The 14,926-nt window shown below is 51.9% G+C and overlaps 8 protein-coding genes across 8 annotated transcripts; 5 read left to right on the top strand and 3 right to left on the bottom strand.

The window, feature by feature from the left end:
• Window positions 1-252: 252 nt before the first annotated feature.
• On the top strand, window positions 253-1,796 carry ASPVEDRAFT_86691 (alpha/beta hydrolase; the record flags this gene model as incomplete). Its single annotated transcript, XM_040817894.1, has 9 exons — window positions 253-571; window positions 706-808; window positions 869-1,003; window positions 1,070-1,145; window positions 1,197-1,271; window positions 1,330-1,427; window positions 1,493-1,574; window positions 1,642-1,669; window positions 1,729-1,796. 9 exons carry the CDS (start codon window positions 253-255, stop codon window positions 1,794-1,796), a joined length of 984 nt encoding a protein of 327 aa, XP_040671098.1.
• Window positions 1,797-2,589: 793 nt separating this feature from the next.
• Window positions 2,590-3,582, top strand: ASPVEDRAFT_137163 (uncharacterized protein; the record flags this gene model as incomplete). Its single annotated transcript, XM_040807363.1, has 1 exon — window positions 2,590-3,582. The coding sequence occupies one exon, from the start codon at window positions 2,590-2,592 to the stop codon at window positions 3,580-3,582; it is 993 nt and encodes a 330-aa protein (XP_040671097.1).
• Window positions 3,583-3,778: 196 nt separating this feature from the next.
• On the bottom strand, window positions 3,779-5,511 carry ASPVEDRAFT_55249 (cytochrome P450; the record flags this gene model as incomplete). Its single annotated transcript, XM_040815043.1, has 3 exons — window positions 3,779-4,129; window positions 4,201-5,298; window positions 5,467-5,511. 3 exons carry the CDS (start codon window positions 5,509-5,511, stop codon window positions 3,779-3,781), a joined length of 1,494 nt encoding a protein of 497 aa, XP_040671096.1.
• A 294-nt stretch (window positions 5,512-5,805) lies between these two features.
• Window positions 5,806-6,755, top strand: ASPVEDRAFT_31719 (uncharacterized protein; the record flags this gene model as incomplete). Its single annotated transcript, XM_040810519.1, has 3 exons — window positions 5,806-6,037; window positions 6,162-6,288; window positions 6,350-6,755. 3 exons carry the CDS (start codon window positions 5,806-5,808, stop codon window positions 6,753-6,755), a joined length of 765 nt encoding a protein of 254 aa, XP_040671095.1.
• A 736-nt stretch (window positions 6,756-7,491) lies between these two features.
• On the bottom strand, window positions 7,492-7,968 carry ASPVEDRAFT_153566 (uncharacterized protein; the record flags this gene model as incomplete). Its single annotated transcript, XM_040808361.1, has 3 exons — window positions 7,492-7,641; window positions 7,694-7,870; window positions 7,924-7,968. The coding sequence occupies 3 exons, from the start codon at window positions 7,966-7,968 to the stop codon at window positions 7,492-7,494; spliced, it is 372 nt and encodes a 123-aa protein (XP_040671094.1).
• Window positions 7,969-10,172: 2,204 nt separating this feature from the next.
• ASPVEDRAFT_153564 (uncharacterized protein) lies at window positions 10,173-11,093 on the top strand. Its single transcript, XM_040808360.1, has 4 exons — window positions 10,173-10,344; window positions 10,395-10,457; window positions 10,509-10,549; window positions 10,604-11,093. Exons 1-4 carry the CDS (start codon window positions 10,263-10,265, stop codon window positions 10,658-10,660), a joined length of 243 nt encoding a protein of 80 aa, XP_040671093.1. The 5' UTR covers window positions 10,173-10,262; the 3' UTR covers window positions 10,661-11,093.
• A 67-nt stretch (window positions 11,094-11,160) lies between these two features.
• ASPVEDRAFT_86685 (uncharacterized protein) lies at window positions 11,161-12,256 on the bottom strand (the record flags this gene model as incomplete). The annotated part of the gene is made up of 2 exons (XM_040817893.1): window positions 11,161-12,069; window positions 12,122-12,256. 2 exons carry the CDS (start codon window positions 12,254-12,256, stop codon window positions 11,161-11,163), a joined length of 1,044 nt encoding a protein of 347 aa, XP_040671092.1.
• A 946-nt stretch (window positions 12,257-13,202) lies between these two features.
• ASPVEDRAFT_86684 (uncharacterized protein) lies at window positions 13,203-14,922 on the top strand (the record flags this gene model as incomplete). Its single annotated transcript, XM_040817892.1, has 2 exons — window positions 13,203-13,398; window positions 13,448-14,922. The coding sequence occupies 2 exons, from the start codon at window positions 13,203-13,205 to the stop codon at window positions 14,920-14,922; spliced, it is 1,671 nt and encodes a 556-aa protein (XP_040671091.1).
• Between the last annotated feature and the right edge of the window lie 4 nt (window positions 14,923-14,926).

The following is a 14,926-nucleotide window of genomic DNA, read 5'->3' as shown; positions in this document are numbered from 1 at the left end:
ACCAACGCTGCTTGTTCCGCCGACCTGGATCAATCTTGAGGCCTAACTCTGGCATGGCGATCCTGCTCAGTTGTCCACTCTGCCTGGCATTCGCCATGGCCCCACAGAGATAATAGTCTGCCGTAGTACGGCCCATTGCCGGCGACGGAATGTTTGCGGCATCTTCAGTTCCGCCCGGCCAAAGCCAAGTCAACAAACAACCTTCCGCGGTCGCCCTACTCGTGCACGATTCCACGCTGCGAATCGATCAGAATGAGGAGCGTCACATCCAGTGCCCTGCTCAGAGAGTCGCGTTTGGTCCCTGCCGCGCACCCTCGTGCCCTTTCTACTGTGAAGTCGCCCGATGACCGGTTGTTCGTCTCAGTCAACGAGTATCGACCGGAAACCGCAACCTCGGGAGTCACATTGCTGCTCACACACGGTACATCCTTCTGTAAAGAGCTGTGGGAGCCGTTGATTGAATTTTGGCTGCGGGAGGGCGGCCCTCTTCGCATTTCCGCCGTCTTTGCCCTTGACGCCGTCAACCATGGCGACAGCGCTGTCGCAAATGAAAAGCAGCTGGGTTCGTCAAGTAAGTGCCTTGCTCTCTGTTGTTTTCTCAAAGAGCTTCCCCGGTGGCGTTGTCACTATATTCCAATGCCGGAGAACGGTACCCACAGATATCCGTCTTTGAAACGACACTCACTCATTATATGGGTATATTAGCATACTGGCCCGATCATTCAAGGGACATCCTTAAAGTTCTGGACCATCTTGGAGCCACCCGACCTTTGATCGGTATAGGACACTCTTTTGGCGGCGGGACACTGTGAGCCATCCCTACAGCCTGCACTCCTGATCTTCAGTTCGCCGGCTGACTGGTCTTTAGAGCACATGCATCCTTAATGCAGCCGCTCAGATTCGATGCCACCATTCTGGTGGAGCCCGTACTATTCCAAATGAGAGAGCAAACAGCAGCGATTTCCAGGCAGGCGCTGAAGCGACGTGACACGTGGGAGAACTTGTAAGGCACTCAGTTGCTACTTAGATAACGATACATTTCCTATTCTGCCGCTGATGCTGCAAATAGAGAAGAAACGTATACGGCTATATCAGGGAGCAAAGGTTTTTCCGACTGGACTACCGATCAACGAGAGCGGTATGCTGTATGTAAACAACCCAATGGCTGCTTAACGATCTGCTCACACCCCGTCAAGGTATATGCAACCAGGGATAGAACGAGCGACTGTGGTGTTGTCAGGACACTGAAAACTACCAAGGAGCAGGAATCCGTAAGTTTTCTTTCTCGCAATATGTCTTTCAGCGAAGCCCACTCACTCTATACTCAAGGCCACCTACCTTGCTGCCCCTTATCCAACTATCATCGACCTCCTCTCGGCCTCGCGTGAGCCCCGTTATTACATCCTGGGCGAGCGAAGCCCAGTTTTGTAAGTGTTCTCCTGCTGCAGGCGCCATCCAGCTCCTGTTGGGCTAATGCCCCGTGTACCTCCAGAAACAAGGACTGCCAAGCGGCCGTCGAAAAAATGGCGCAGATTCATGGCGACGTGAAATACATCCAGGATGGAGGCCATCTGGTACGATAGAACTATCAGACATCTTCCCTATGAAAGCATAATATACTGATGGCTTCGGATCGCGCAGTTGCCAATGACACACCCAATCGAACTTGGTATGTTGTCTCCCTCGCTATCCGCTCGTGTGTGTAGCATCGTACTGATTGATGTCCAGGGGTAATCTTAGAGCAAACGATCATCACAGCCATGTCGAAAATTGGCACTGTGCGATGTCATTTCTGAGTACTATACGGAGTAGATGCGGGAGTGGACCTCACTATAGTTATACAAAGTACACCAACACTAGCTGAATACAACCATGGACCCCTTCGGAATGAGGTACCCATTGTACCACGAAGCGTGTAGCTTTCTACCTTCCACCACCCCAGAGAACCATCGATTGCAGACTTTGGTTCAAATCAATCTCTCAATGATGATAAGGTGTTGTTTACTGGCTGGTTCGTCCAGGGCATTTCTACAGATTGAGGGGTTAGAGCATTAACAGCTGCTTGTTATGGTGAGAGTCCTGCAGGGCTTGGCGGATAATCCTTGATAATAACTTCTTTAACTGCTAACCTTGATGTCCAGAACACAACTCATAAAAGTCGTTCCAGAACATGATATCCTGAAAACTTTCCTCACTAATGCTCCTGAGGGCGCACGGTCACTCAAATCAACCGGTACAATCCTTGATGCCAAGAAAGATGGTGTTATCTTTGCTACTGTCAGTAGTCTCACCTGGACAGAATAGTAGTGTTCGGTAGGATCCCATCACTATTAAGGAACATGTTACTGGCAGTAAACACGGTATGGAAGACCGAAGTCATTCATCGCGTAATCGCGAGTCCCTCCATGTGCTTTATATTATTGTTCTTGAAAGCAACTTGATCTTGATATAGTTCTGCTGTCGTAACCATCACGGACCTCGGCAAAGCGGCCTGGCTGGGCCCCGCGGCTTCATTAATTAATTATCTGCCTCTTCCTCTTCTTTGATTTCCCTCGTCATCCCTTCCATCACAACTGCCAGACACCTGCCATGCCAGCAATTACCCCATCGGAGCCGCTGAGCTTCGTTCAGGCGCTGCACCTGGAGAAATTACCCGCTGCGGACGAACGATACATGAGCACGTTCCCCGCGCTATCGTACGACTACGCGCCCGGGAAACCCCTGAGCGTCAATCGCTCTTACGGAGGACACGCTTTCGCACAGGCCATCTGGGCAGCCAGCTTGGGGATCCGAGATTCCGGTCTGCGCATCCATGAAGCGAATGGCTACTGGACAGTGGCAGGCTACGCCAACCGGCCATTCATCTACGAAGTCAAAACACTGTCAATAACGCGGTCATTTGCTCTGCGCGAGGTGATTGCTCGCCAGCCAACGACCCCTTCGGATGAGTGCCCGTTCCCCAAATCAGACGGTGATAAGGAACTTGGTCCGGTCGCATTCGCCCTCACCTGCTCCTTCAAGCAAAGAGAAAGCGGGCCAGCATACTGGCTGAAGTTTGATGCCAACAAGTATGGCGATCTCCTACAAAAAGATCCCAGTTCATACCCGCAGGATGTCTACCTAAAGGGACCCAACGGGGCCGGCATAATCAGGCTCGCCGACTTTCCAAGTATAGATGTCCGAACTCCTGATTTGCAGGAGCACGGCATCCAAAACCTAGGAACTTCCCACCGACGCTTACATGTGTATCGTGCTACGGAGGCGTTGGATCTCGACCCAAATCTAGTGGCAGCTCTCCACGCCTACGTCTCCGATCGGGCCGGCTTGAGCGTCCTGCTGCATGCCTTTGGAGCCACTGACCTGGGCATCTCCGGCAGCCTCAGCCACAAGATGCTTTTTCACGTCAGTCCGGAGGAGATGGCTGTTAACACGAAGGGGTGGTTCACCCAAGAGATGTCCAGCAGTCGTGGTGGAGAGGGAAGGGGGGTTGTCGACAGTCGCATCTTTAGTCCGTCGGGAGAGCTGGTGGCAACCACCATCCAGGACGCCCTCTTTCGCCAGCCCAGGGCGAAGCTGGCGTAACAGTATGCTTGATAGAAATAAAATGATTCTGGCTGCATGAGTCCCATCTGCCTGGTGTTGGTATCAAACAATATCTATATTCCTCAAGAACGGCCTCTGTAGCCGATAGCCCCTCTAGCTATATTCGAGCTATATTGAAGCTATCTCACACCATTGAACAAGCCTGTTGGACATCAAATATCCTTATCAGGTACCCCTACTCTAAGCCCTCTCTCCTCTTAACAAAACACATCAACGGCTTCTTCTCCCACAACATGAAAGACCTCTGCTCCTCCCACCCAGAAGTACTCTCCGGGCAAAGCTTCAAATCAAAATTCCACAACACGCGCGCCAGAATCATGCGCATCTCAGCATTCGCCAGGTTGCGCCCGATGCAATTGCGCGGACCTACCGAGAACGGCTGCAGCACATCACGGTTGTCATGGTAAAATGGCGATGAGGGATCTTCCTTAGCGCATGGGAGCCACCGTTCAGGCAGGAATTCAGAGGCGCGGTGGAAGTTTAACGGCGAGCGGTATGCGGAAAGTTGGTGGACGGATACTTTTGTCTGGCGAGGACTTTGTTAACTTTGTTTGTTCTTTGCGAGATAAATTGGTATGGAGAAGGGCATTGACTTACTCCTGGTGGAATCATGTACCCAGAGATATTCACTGGATTTGGGGGCAGCGTTGACCTCTCGAGTCCCCCAGGCACAGGAGGATAAATCCGCAGGGCCTCGGTCAGGCAAGCGAGCATATACGGCAAGTGAGAGGTAGTCCGGAAAGTGATATCTGTATCAGACTTGATGGATGAGCGGATCTCGTCAGTCACTTTGCGTAGCGCATCGGGCGTTCTAAGCAGCCAGTAGGTGACGCCCGACAGCAGTGTTGCTGTTGTTTCACTACCGGCAATAATGAGTATATTGGCATTGGCTTCGATTTCCTTGTCAGTCATCCCCTTTTCCTTGTCGCCATGGTGACGGAGCATGCTATCCATGAAGTCTGCTGGGCCACGGTTAAGGCTGTTTTGGAGGCGTTTTCGGACCGTCAGAGTGCTGTATTCGATTTGTCGTTCGCGGGCCTCCATCAGTGACTCTGAGGCAAGCCATGGCGATAAGATCCGGAATAGGAGAGGGTATGCATCGCGCAGCTTGACAAAGGCCATGCCCTGCATGGCTTTGAAGATCGTAGCGACCCAGTGATGGTATTCCCCCGAGTCCAGGCCACCGAACGATTCTCCGAACGCCAGGTCGCCGATTAAATCAAAGCCCGTAAGGTTGTACCACTTGACCATGTTCGTTACTGGGGTGGGCGACGCAGCGATCTCGTCTAGTCGCTGGATGAGTTTGTCTACATAGCCGCGCAGGATGGGCTCCTGGGCTTGCAGACCTCTAGCGGAGAAGGCGTGTGAGAGGGCCCGTCGGAAGCGGCTGTGGTCGGCATTTCTGGCGCTTATTATGTCCGATGGGTTGCTTGTTGAGTGTAGAACCTTGGGGAGTTGCTCGTCGCCGTGGCCGTGCCTGTATATATCCTTCCACGCTTGGGCTGTTATGAAGGAGACCTGATCAGGCCCGAAGCGGACTGCTTCTCCGTATTTACCGTGGAAGGTCCGCATATCAATCTCAAGTCTCCCTCTCACTGAAGATATATAGCGGAGGATGGGGAATGCTATCCATGTCTTGGGCCCGAGCAAGTTGTGGAGTGGGTGAAGATACAGTGTCCGAATGATGGACAGACACTGCCACAGAAGGAATACAGCAGAGACAGCGAATACATAAAACATGGCGATAGTTCTTTGTGTCTTTGTATGTGAGGAGAATGAAAGAACAAGTCACCATCGCAATATCAAGTATTGCTCTCGGATCCGCTGGCTGCTCTTCGGCTCCGCTGCGGCGGCTCCGCGTACCACGATAGTTAATTGACACCACGCCAATACGACAGTCAAGCGCATATTATTTTAAGCAGCCTTGATGTCTAAACTAGGGTTTACCAGAAAATATTGCAATTGTCCTTCTGTTGACAAGAGCGGGCCTCAGGGGGGTTCGTTAGTGCTATAACTACGGGTACGAAATTAGTGCTATTTAGATAGTATATATATTGATATACAGTATAATTCATTCTTTCCTGTCCATTCAAGTAGTACCTGCAGTGAAATTCGTGTATAGCACCTATTATCAGTCCATAGCAAAACCCTCTTTCCGTCCGTGACCTGGTAGACACTCCCTCACGCCTCGGTTTCAGTCCAATGGGCTCATTGAAATGGCGTGCCAGAATCTCCTTGTTGCAACTTGCTCCGCCGGGATCGGACAGTCCATTGAGATCCGCACGATTCAAGGAACATCCCAGGGGTGCTCACCACGATCAGTCCAATACAGCTTCTGCAACTCTTGGTCCAATTCCAGGTCAATTGGCTCTGGCAACCCCTCCAGCAGCAATTCAATATCGATCTGACCCCCAGGAGTCTGGCCAACAGGCAGGTCAATGCCCGCCCGGAATACTCGGCCTCGACCAGCCTTACTGGGTCCCTTCTGCGTCCAGTACACATATCCACGGGCCGTAACACTGCGGACCGAGCCAAAGATAGGTATTTGTAGTTATTAGCCCTTCCACATCCTTTGGATGGAGTTCCCAAGCCCTACCAACGACTGCACGATGAATGCGACACTCCGTCTGGATACCCCGGCCATGCAGAGACGCGCCGAAAACAGCCCTCCATCCCAACAGAGCCGTGAGTGAATGAACCTTGACACATGTGTTTTCGGGAAGCAGTGTGACTTTTGCTCTACAAGAAAGGTACAGAAAGGCACACCAACTGGGACACGAGAGAACTTTGTTGAAACTTGGAAACGATCTGGGATAGATGCGGTGTGGAGGGCAGCAGCTCTCTTGCGCCTCCTGCTCGAAAAGGAATATTCTCTGCACTCGCAGCCACCCGAGGACGTAGAGGACGGCGGAGAAAAGGTACGGAATGCCGGCCTACATGTAGGTCGTGGAAGTCGGCATACTCGAGCCCCAGCACTAGCAGTAAGCAGGAAGCCGGTCAATAAAGCAGCCGGCCAGGCGCTCGGCCGCCGTACCATGAAGGAATTCGAGAACGTCAGGGTATTTCACGGCCGACATTGCGACTATAATGAGGTCCCGACGTCGGTGGCAGGCGTCTCTGGCGTCTCAGACCTCAAGGCAGCGCGTCCCTGATGCGCAACTGGTTGGCTCAGTGGCAGTTCTGGTCATATCTCCAGATAAAACCCGAGTGGTTGCGGTATTAGATACATATAGAATTAATCTAGATCATGGCAACGTATAGTCCCGCAGTTAGCGATTGTGTACTGGGGCTTGAACCCCGTGAGATGTCTGGCTGGGGATGGGTGTATCAACATTATGTGTGATTGAAGAGACCATGCTCATTGTGTCCCTTTGTAATTTGACGCTGGAATTCCTTGTTCGGATCCTGTTCAGGGAATGTATGTTCCAGCTATAAAGCAGCCTCCAATAGATGACATCGAATGTGTAGCTCCATCCCGCTCAATGGCGCTGCTCCCCTGGACGCTGACAGGGCAGCAGCATCGGGCAGTGAGAGATCGCGCGACAGAATATAGACAGACCCCTGAGATCTCCAAGGATTGATACGGAGATGGTCGCCTTTGCAGAGGTAGTCTTGTCCCACCGCATACCAATGTCGCCGTGGGTGCTCCGGTACGTGGCCTCCACTTCGGTGGGGGAGGGCCCCCAAATGATAGTGGTATGTAGGGGATGGAAATGATTATTTGTTAAGGTTAAACATTCAAGTGCTCAACACAATATAGGGGCTTTCGAAGGCAGTTCAAGTAATCAATTGCATACAACTAGATGACACATCACTGAGATCGATCCCCCGTACTCTGGCTTATCCCGAACTTAGCCAGGCATTTACCATTAGGACAGGCCTCAAAGTCTAGCAAGATGCCTTCTGGACGATAACGCCCCAACCGTCAGAGCTTGAGAGACGTCCCTTTACCCGTGTGGCATCGAGACAGCGGCCCAAGACCTTTGCAGTCACATCTGCCACAGTTTCCCAGCTGTTGAGTGTGTGGTCCTTGTTATCCTGTCGATCCATTAGTATTATTGCCCCTGTAGTAGTCCCAGGCGATACTTGCATTGGAGCAGACATAGATACCTGCGCCCCAGGAACAGCTGACACGGTTGCACTTCCCAGCCCTAGCAACGGGTTGCCCAGAAAGGCCCCGAAGATACTTCTCCCCGGCCACAGCGTCGCCAACATCACACTTGTCTGCATCGATATCGCAATCAATTGTGTCGGTTCCAGCAATTGACTGGGGGTGAATTAGCCATATGGTTTAATACCCTATTGGCAAGCAGATCCTACCGGGCTGGCAAGAGCGCCTAGAAGAAGGAGAGACTGCCACTTCATTTCGGGAGACTGGATGAAATTGTTAGATAGATTGAGAAAAACGCAAAACTTGGGTCCCCAGGCTCCTATTTATATATGGTTGCGCACCCTGCTGTAAGCTCCATTGTATACTCTGTGTCGGTATAATGTAGTCCCCTATTAGGCGTGCCGCCGTGCCGAGCTGTCAGTATGAAACGGCTTGCTGCTGCTGTTGTATTTGACTCATCCAACCATGTTTGTTATGGAGGGTGTTCACATTCATCCCATTGGCTCACTGGAATAACCCCAATCTATGCTGGTTTGCCCTGCCTTCACTGCCCCGGAAGCCAGGCAAGGCCCCCAGAGACAGCGGCAGATCGTCCCGCTCTCCGGCTTCATGCAGCGCACCGTTTTCCCCGAATGGGAGTCCTGTGCGCTGGAATAACTCTGGGTCGAAATGCTGGCATCCCGGTATCAATATCTTACGGTACTGCTATCCAAATTCCTCAGCAACAGTTTTGAGTCTATTTTGGCTGCAGTCGGCTCCCAGTTCAAGGGCTGGTGAATCAAGGATGGCAGGTCTTTGCGAATTGTTTCGGGTATCGCGCAGGTATTTACCCTCTTGCTCCGCCTAGCCTGCTGCTATTACAACTCTGCTCTCGGGGTTAAGTCGATATCGTCCAGCGGGGTCCGGTTTAGTTTTGTGCTGATCAACGCCTGTTGGAAGTAGGCAATGGCTCTCGTAGGGAACGGTGACTTGGAGACAGCATGGGCCCTCAGCAGTAGAATCCGACAGGCATTCCCTGCATTAGGCCAGCCAAAAATCGAGTGCCTCGTATCCAGAGACCACCAGGATCAAGACGGAGAGTTGCGTGCTTGCGTTCGTCATCATATAATCCTCGACAGGATTTTATTGGCCCAGCTTAATCTGCCCTTCTGACTACCGGGGACCGAGATGGGCATTCTGACCCTGGCACCGCCCGGGGACGATCCATTCTCGCATGCCCTCTCGTCGATATTGCTGAAAATTGCAGAGGCCGAAGAGAGCGCGACGCATGCGAGGAAAGCGCCCAATTACTATCTCGGCATACTACAGACGCAAGTTCATGACATCGAGCTCGACCTCCACCAGGTACGTGTAGATAGGACCAGCTCTCGAATGACCATCAACCCTTGGGCTGACCACGAGGTAATGCAGGCCCAGGGCTCCAACTACCTGAACTGGACCCCTCTCCTCCGCAACAGGTGGGTCGGCATGGAGCTGCTTTTCCATTCGACTATGACGGACTGCCTCAGCTTGCATCCTGGAGCAAAGAGCCAGAGCACCAGAGATGGCTGTCTGCAACATGCCCGCTCTGCTCTGTAGTGTCTACAGGCCCGACGCAGAATATCGTCCGGTTCAACTCCTTCATTTCAAACCTATCATGGTACGTCCCTGTGTTCTGCTCCTTCTAAGCAACCGCTCACTATTATTTAAAAGGACCATCACGATGATGCCACTATCCCCATTCTTCTTGCTTTTCTGTAATATTGTGTTAGCTAGCAACGCGAGCGACTTTGACCTCTTGAAGCGGGTGGAGGTCAGTATTCCACCTGCAGTGTCTCCGAACCTTCCTTACCACCTCTCTGCCTCGGGATTAGGGCGAGTATTCAAGGATGCAGTTGAAGGCGCCCGCCCAGAGGTCCAAGGCAGCTTCATGCTGATCTGGCGTCGTCGAGAGAGGTCATGGTGGAAAGACTATAGCAGGACCCTTTTAGCGCGGTTCGGGACTTGGACAGCGTCCAGATTTATCCTATTGTCAGTGGCTCTCGCAGGCCTCTGCCTAACCCGATCATTAAATTGCAATTCCAGAGCCCGTACTACCTTATAGATCACATAATTTAACCACTATGAGCTACGATGGCGTCTATCGACGTATCACTTAAGCAGAAATGTGACCGATGCGAATATGAGATAGATTAAGGCTTGCTCCTTCTGATGAGCGGCTATCTTGAGGGATATCATATATGGCTTCGAGATAGCTTGACGCAAGCCCTAAGACAGCAATGATCCTCCATGCATCTGAAGGCAATAAACAGGCAATAATTGAAGCAATAATGGAGGCAGGAAGATGGTTGACCTGCGAGGTGGTGGGTTCGTATATCCTAATTACTACATTTTCTCCATTCCAAATGAAGCCAGCGAGTAATAATCTATCCCGAGATTGTGAGCTATGGCCAAGCGACGGTCTATAAAGCAGTCTCCGGCGCCGTTCCATCGCTGTTCTCTTTAATCTGTACAAGCAAAGTTATTTGGTCTCCAATCTATTTTCGCGTCTTAATTAAACAAAGGAATAATGAAGGCTACCTTGATTATAACCTTCCTCGCACTCGGCGCCTCAGCCGCCGCAATTCCAACCCCCAAACTCGAGCCTAAGGGTAAGCTTTCCTGTCTAACACTAGAAATAAATATGCTAATATGCCCAAAGCTGTCACTGCTAATACCACTCCCGATAAGCCTGACGCTGATTCTGCTGGTGGCAATATACCTCGTATGTTCTTATACTATAACTTCACAACAGCCTGACTAACTCAATGTATAGGCAGTGCTCAACGTGGTGCAGTGGGAGCACTCCAAGATACTGTTGGTTCCCTTGGACTAGCACCTCCGCCGCCGCCGCCTTCTGACGACAATTAGCTTGGATTGGTGGGATTCTCACCAGCAAAAGTTGAGCATTATGGACTCCTTGGGTGACTGACCGGTTATAGCATTAGGGCAGTGGGGTTAGGGGTACCATATTAGAATCGTGATATTTCTGTTTCCCATTATCAGGCTTCACAATCCATATGGGCGTCGTATGTATATGAATAGTGAATTCACGATACTATTCAAATTAGTTTTTCTGTGAGGCCTCGTATGAAGGACCATTAAGTGGATTATGTGATACTCGGCAGGAAAGCTCATAATCACGCCGAAGTAGAACAATCTGGTGGCATTTTCACAAGAACATCTGACATGAAGAGAGGAATCAACCATAGCTACCACCTCTCGGTCTTGCGATTGGGGCCAGTATTCAAGGACGCAGTTAAAGGGCCCCGCTGAGAGGTCCAGGGTAGCTTCTGTGGTTCCAGAGGGGCTGGTTGAAATATTTATATATCTACGTACCGGTACACTAAAGTGTTGCGGCGCTCTTGAGAGTGAATGACAGGTGCAAGGCAAAAAAGCATCTAATGATGTATTCCGTATAAGCCGTCTCATTCCTCTGTAGGTGGTTCCTCTGTTGGCGATTCCTCTGTACGGGGACACTGCTTCCCCCACAACGCCTGGCACCGGGCACTGTATACAATATTCTCGGTCGAACCCATGAGCGACTCGAATGCCTCATCCTGCGCCTGATCGCCCTTGTGATTGCCAACGTCCACATCGCTCATAACATCAAACTCGGGCGGCGGGAAGTACTGGTGAAAGACTTCCGGCACCACCGAGATACACGCAAGTCGTCCCCCCTGGCATTCATGCTGCAGCTTGACGTCAAATGCCTCGTCCTGACCAGCCCCTGCAATACGCAGAATCTTGCGGGCGCCCTCGTGTGAGACGGCGTATGCAAAGGTGCAGACGGGGCTGGAGGACCAGTACACTGCCCGCTTAAAATCCGGTAGCTGAGCTAGCTCATCCGGCCAGAAGCCGTGATAAGCTTCATGGGGGTTGACATTGACGTCGTCAAAGATTACCGTCTCGATCTGGTCATCCCACTGTTCGCCGCAATGCCCAAGCCAGAGCACGTCCCAGCCATCACCATACGGCGTCAAGTCGGTTTCTGCAGTGCCAGTAAGATTTCGCACCGCCAACGAAATATTTTGCATCTGCTGGCGTAGTGCCGTGTCCCAGTCGGCGTCGTCCTCGAGAATCAGGGCAGTTTCAAGGTCCAGCATGTAGACGTGCTTCAGCAAGTCCAGGTGCGCAAGCCAGGCCTTGCTTGCCCCGGGCGCTGGCTGCTGCGCACCGACAAGATGGGGCTCGATGTCTGCAAACGCCTCCGCAAGCCGATTGTCCACGGGGGGCTGGGGTGGGATGGTGATGTCCAGCCCGGTCAGGTTGGCAGCAGCATCGAGCCCACGGGTGCGCCACGACGGGCGCTGGGACAGGGCGAATATTTGTTGGAACTGGAAAGTATGTCAGTATAAATTAAGTACTGCGAAGAGTGTGCTGGCTTACGCCTATTGTGCTGTTGCTAGCGTGATCCTGCGGCCGAAGAACCACCACGCGCGCATTCCTGGCCCGGTGCAGCAGGAAAAAGCAGAGGACCAGGGCGACGGCGACTAGAAGCCGGAAGCGCGACCGGACAAACATATTGGGCGCATAGTACGCGTTCTGCTAGCTGGTTGCGGTGTTGTGGTCGCGAAAAGGACACATCGCTGTTGACACTTGGCGGCTGCCGATCGCTCGTTTCAGCCTCAGCGCCTGTGACAGCAAAGATCGCTAACAAAGCGCGTAGATTCTTTATTATTTTATACTATCAAGACGATCCTATTTGTAGCTCATTGACTTAGTATGGTACGGGGCGAGTTCCTCTACTTGTGTGGCATCGTCAACCACTATAGCACCGCACTGTCACATTATATATATATATCCTTTCCTGCCTGTTCACTGCCAGCCTCATTTTGCCTCGTGCCCATCTGATGGTGATGCAGAATATGATTCAAGCTGAAGAATTGGAGAAGGTCCATTTGACTGATATAAAAGCCCTCAAATCCCCTCGGAATGGAGACGAGCTGACCAAGGAGCAGGGTGTGGGGGGGTACCCTTATTCACAGCTTGTGGCAAGACCCCAGATCCCAGCATCGACGGCCACAATGGTTGAGGCGTTGAAATATAAGCAGGGATTGAAATGCGGGAGAAGATGCACTCATACACAACTCGTAGCTTGTGAAGGTCAATGTCCCGGCCCGGTCAACTGCAGCCGGCAGCAGTCCCGGCGGTGCTTTTCCCAAAGAGGAAAGTCGAGCCTACACCAAGAGAGCTTATCACCAAACACTCGCTCAAAACTACAACAAACAGCTTCGATTACCCCAAATCCTGGTGCCCACCCGGGCCATATCCGGTTGTAGACCCCACGATTACCCCAAGCTGTCTCCAGAATATCCCCGCAGCCGTAGTATGGCCAGCTGCCCAGGGGATGGTATAAGGCTGCCATTTCTGTATGTGCCATTGTAACCTATCTCTTACCTCCATTGACTGGGAAACAGTCCTACTTTATAACAACTCCACAGCGTTTTCCTCACCAGCTACTCGGGATATGGACATTGAGCGACAGGGCAATGACGCATCCAAGGCCGTGGGAGACAGCTCGAACCGCGACCCTTCGATTCGAAGCAACCATGCAGGAGATATTTACGACCTCGCCACCGAAAAGCATGCAGAGAACGGGGCGAATTCTGTGCCGAACCTGCAACGGAAGCTGAAGAGTAGACATCTGCAGATGATAGCAATTGGTGAGCCGTCCTTCTCCCTCTACCACAATCGCCTGCTGACCAGTACCAGGCGGTACTATTGGAACAGGTCTCTTCATCGGCAGCGGGACTGCCATTGCCCATTCGGGACCCGTCGGCGCTCTTATTGCTTATATCTTTGTCGGTACCCTTGTCTACTCGGTCATGACATCTCTGGGGGAGCTAGCAACTTATATCCCGATTCCTGGCGCGTACATGACATATGCATGCCGGTTTGTTGACCCCAGCCTGGGCTTTGCCATGGGCTGGATTTGCTGGTTCTCCTGGGCAATCAACTTTGCCCTCGAGCTGACTGCCACCGGCCTCATTATCCAGTACTGGGACTCTTCAATCCCAATATCCATCTTCATCGCCATATTCTGGGTTGTCGTCATTGTGCTGAACCTTATGCCGGTGAATTTCTACGGTGAAATGGAATTTTGGCTTTGCAGTATCAAAGTCATAACCATCGTGGGATTCCTCATCTTCGGTATCTGCATCAATGCCGGTGCTAGCCCGCAAGGCTATATTGGTTTCCATTATTGGGTTGACCCGGGGCCTTTCGCCTCATACTTGATTACACCAGGGCCGACTGCAAAGTTCGTCGGCTTTTGGGCTGTCCTTATACAGGCCGGCTTCTCCTACCAGGGCACGGAGCTCGTCGGCCTTGCAGCTGCAGAGGCAGAGAACCCTCACAAGAGTGTCCCCTCCGCAATCCGTAAGAGCTTTGTTCGGATTTTGCTCTTCTTCGTTGCGACCATCTTCTTTATTGGAATTGTGGTACCGTCTGACAACAAGAGCCTGCTATCTGGCGCGACCGATGCCTCTGCATCCCCCTTCGTGATTGCTGCTAAGCTAGCCGGCGTCAAAGCCCTGCCCAGCATTATCAACGCAGTTCTACTCACAGTTGTGCTTTCTGCCGCAAACTCCAATGTGTACAGTGGCAGCCGCGTGCTAGTTGGGTTAGCAAAGGAAGGGCTCGCCCCTAAATGGGTGGGAAAAACATCGGCTCGAGGTGTCCCATACTACAGTGTCGGTATTACAGTTGCCTTTGGCCTGCTGGGCTTCCTCAACGTGTCCAGCTCCGGGAGTACTGTCTTTAACTGGCTTCTCAATATCTGTGGCGTGGCAGGCTTCATCACCTGGACCACGCTGAATGCTTGCCATATCGGCTTCATGCGCGCACTGAAAGCCCAGAACATGTCTCGCGATCTGCTTCCCTACAGGGCGATGTGGCAGCCATATCTGGCGTGGTACGGACTCGTTTGCAATATCGTCATCATCCTCACGCAGGGCTTCACCGCGTGGGTGCCGGATTTCAGCGTGTCTCAGTTCTTCGTGGCATATATTAGTTTGATCTTATTCGTCATTCTGTATCTGGGCCACAAGCTCATCTGTCGCACACAGTTCGTCGAGCCTCTTTCTGCCGATTTATATACCGGGCGTCTGCAGGTCGAGGAGGAGGCCTGGGAAACCACTACGCCTGCCAGCTGGTATGGTAAAATGTGGAAATCGATAAAGAGTTGATTCG

This window comes from Aspergillus versicolor, assembly GCF_001890125.1.
Source record: "Aspergillus versicolor CBS 583.65 unplaced genomic scaffold ASPVEscaffold_8, whole genome shotgun sequence".
Lineage (NCBI taxonomy): Eukaryota > Fungi > Ascomycota > Eurotiomycetes > Eurotiales > Aspergillaceae > Aspergillus > Aspergillus versicolor.
Note: the sequence above shows the minus strand (reverse complement) of the source record. Positions and strands in the feature narration are given on the sequence as shown.